The sequence below is a fragment of the Enhydra lutris genome, unplaced genomic scaffold (genome assembly GCF_002288905.1).
Source record: "Enhydra lutris kenyoni isolate GAN:26980312 unplaced genomic scaffold, ASM228890v2 scaffoldscaffold41, whole genome shotgun sequence".
NCBI lineage: Eukaryota > Metazoa > Chordata > Mammalia > Carnivora > Mustelidae > Enhydra > Enhydra lutris.
In genome coordinates, this window is record NW_019154125.1 from 17027722 (window position 1) to 17029915 (window position 2194).

At 41.3% G+C, this 2194-nt stretch overlaps 1 protein-coding gene across 1 annotated transcript in view; it reads left to right on the forward strand.

The window, feature by feature from the left end:
* The first annotated feature begins 2044 nt into the window (after positions 1–2044).
* The window catches only part of LOC111155436 (snail family transcriptional repressor 2), a 3583-nt gene continuing 3433 nt past the window's right edge, over positions 2045–2194 (forward strand). Inside the window, exon 1 of the mRNA XM_022515589.1 lies at positions 2045–2139. Within this exon, the coding sequence (XP_022371297.1) occupies positions 2061–2139 (79 nt within the window). The 5' untranslated portion in view covers positions 2045–2060. The remainder of the gene's footprint in view (positions 2140–2194) is intronic.

Sequence of the window (2194 nt, forward strand, 5' to 3'; positions counted from 1 at the left end):
ACACTTCAACAGTTTATCTTGTATAATAACTACCAAAAAATCAATACCAAAATGTTCTCTAACACTCTTAACTAATGTCAATTAACAGTGTAGAGTGAATGGAAGAAATACAAGCAATTTACCTTTTCTTGACTATATTATGTTTCTAACAAAATGTGTCTTTTGCAGGAAATGGAGCAGAAAGGGCAAGGAGGAATCCTGTTCCAATAAACCAGGTGCAAGCAGCAAGCTCAGAAAACTTGCCCTGAATTATACTCTAGTTTATAGTTTGCAGATGAATCTAATGCATATTCACATTTTCCTGTCTGCTACAAATACTATTCCTTTTAACATAAAGTTTCATCTAAATTCATTTCTTTGGCATTTAAATTATGACTGTTGGAAGAAAAAAAATAGAATCATTGAAATTGGCTCAGAAACTTTTTAGTGCCCCCACTTTGGTCCTCTCTCCTCCCCCCAGCACACAAGCTTGTTTTCCTCTCCCAAGATTAAGAAGTTATGCAGCCTGACAATGCATTTTCCTTTTACAAGTCTTGACTTCACCACTATTATTTTCTTTTTCACTTTTTTCTTCCAGCACCTGTTAGAAACAAGAGGAGGGTGCTTGTTGCAATTTGTTCTTTCCTCGGTCTTTAAGCAAAAGGTAGGGAGAAAAATCTGTAATGGTCTGAGATGCTTGAAAATATATTGAAATTTTACTTTTAAAATTACCCACCTTGGAGGCTTTTTAGATTTAATACCATATACAAAAAAAAAAAAAAAATCAAAGTATGTTTGCTGGTTACTAGACTAGCTCCTTAGAACGTTAACCAGGCAGTAGACATAATGGCATCCTTTCTTTAAATATACAACCCAGGAAACTGGCAGATACCGAGATGAATTTTGATGACTTTATACTGAAGAAAATAGTACCATATAAAAGCAGATAAATATTTGAAATGAAATAATTGTCTCTAAGGCCCATTCATATTGTGTGTGTGTGTGTGTATATATATATACACACACACACACACACACATATAATGTTATATATATAAAACATCATACACACACACACACACACACAGAGAGATACATTTTCCATGGTTCTTAATGACAGTTTACATACTCTCCCCTCTCTCTGTGTAGCGTTCTTTCTTTGTTGTGTCCCAGTTCTTCCAATAAGCACGTCTTTCATGGGCTACAAAGCATTTCTTTCAAGCCACCATAGCTAATATGGTGACATGATTACTTAATTTCCACGAGGAAGTGCGGCCTCTGGCTTTGCTGAGCCTTTAAAGACACGAAGTGCATTCCCAGCATTCAGAACACTCACGGCATGTGGCTCAGCCTCTTTTGCAGACCAGGGAAGCCCCCACTGTGAGGGCGCCCTCCTCACTCACAGGGGCTTTTGTCTTGACGCTGCTACCTACCTTTTTCAAAAGCCAAGAGTTAATTGTTCAGTCCCTGCACAAGTAAAACCTCTCCGAATGCCACTTCCAAATATAGGCTCTCATTAATACCAGAGGCTGACCTGGGATCTTGTAGGACACCCTTTCCTTCCTCCAGCGAACATTTTGTCCCATTGCGTTCGGTTTACCCGACATCTGGAAGCCAGGCCGGCTTTAGAAATCACACTTCCTAGGACTTATCTAGTTCTCTGAGAGCACGAATAACTGGCAAGCTAAAGAAGTAAAATTACCTCTCTTGAAAATACTTAAGCACTTTTTTCCCTCTCAACTGAAATCCCGAAGAACAGCCCATTTTGAACCAGAATAATTTAGTCTGACAACAGATTCTTCCTCTGTTCACAGCTGTCCCAGAGGGAGGAGCTGAAATCCGAACCTCTCCTCTGTGATTGGATCCTTCTTGCAAAAGAGAGGAAAAAAAAAAACCCTCCCAGCCAAAACGGGCTCAGTTCGTAAAGAAGCCAGGCGACTTCAGAGGCGCCGGCCCGTCCGCCAGCCGCACCTGAGCGCGGCCCCAGCCCGAGCCCCGCCGGCCGCGATGCTCTAGGGACCGACAGCGTCCTCCCGCCGGACCGTTATCCGCGCCGGGCGCCCGCCGGACCCGCCGGCAAGATGCCGCGCTCTTTCCTGGTCAAGAAGCATTTCAACGCCTCCAAAAAGCCTAACTACAGCGAACTGGACACACACACAGGTAAAAATAAATAAATAAATAAATAAATAAATAAATAAATAAATAAATAAATAAA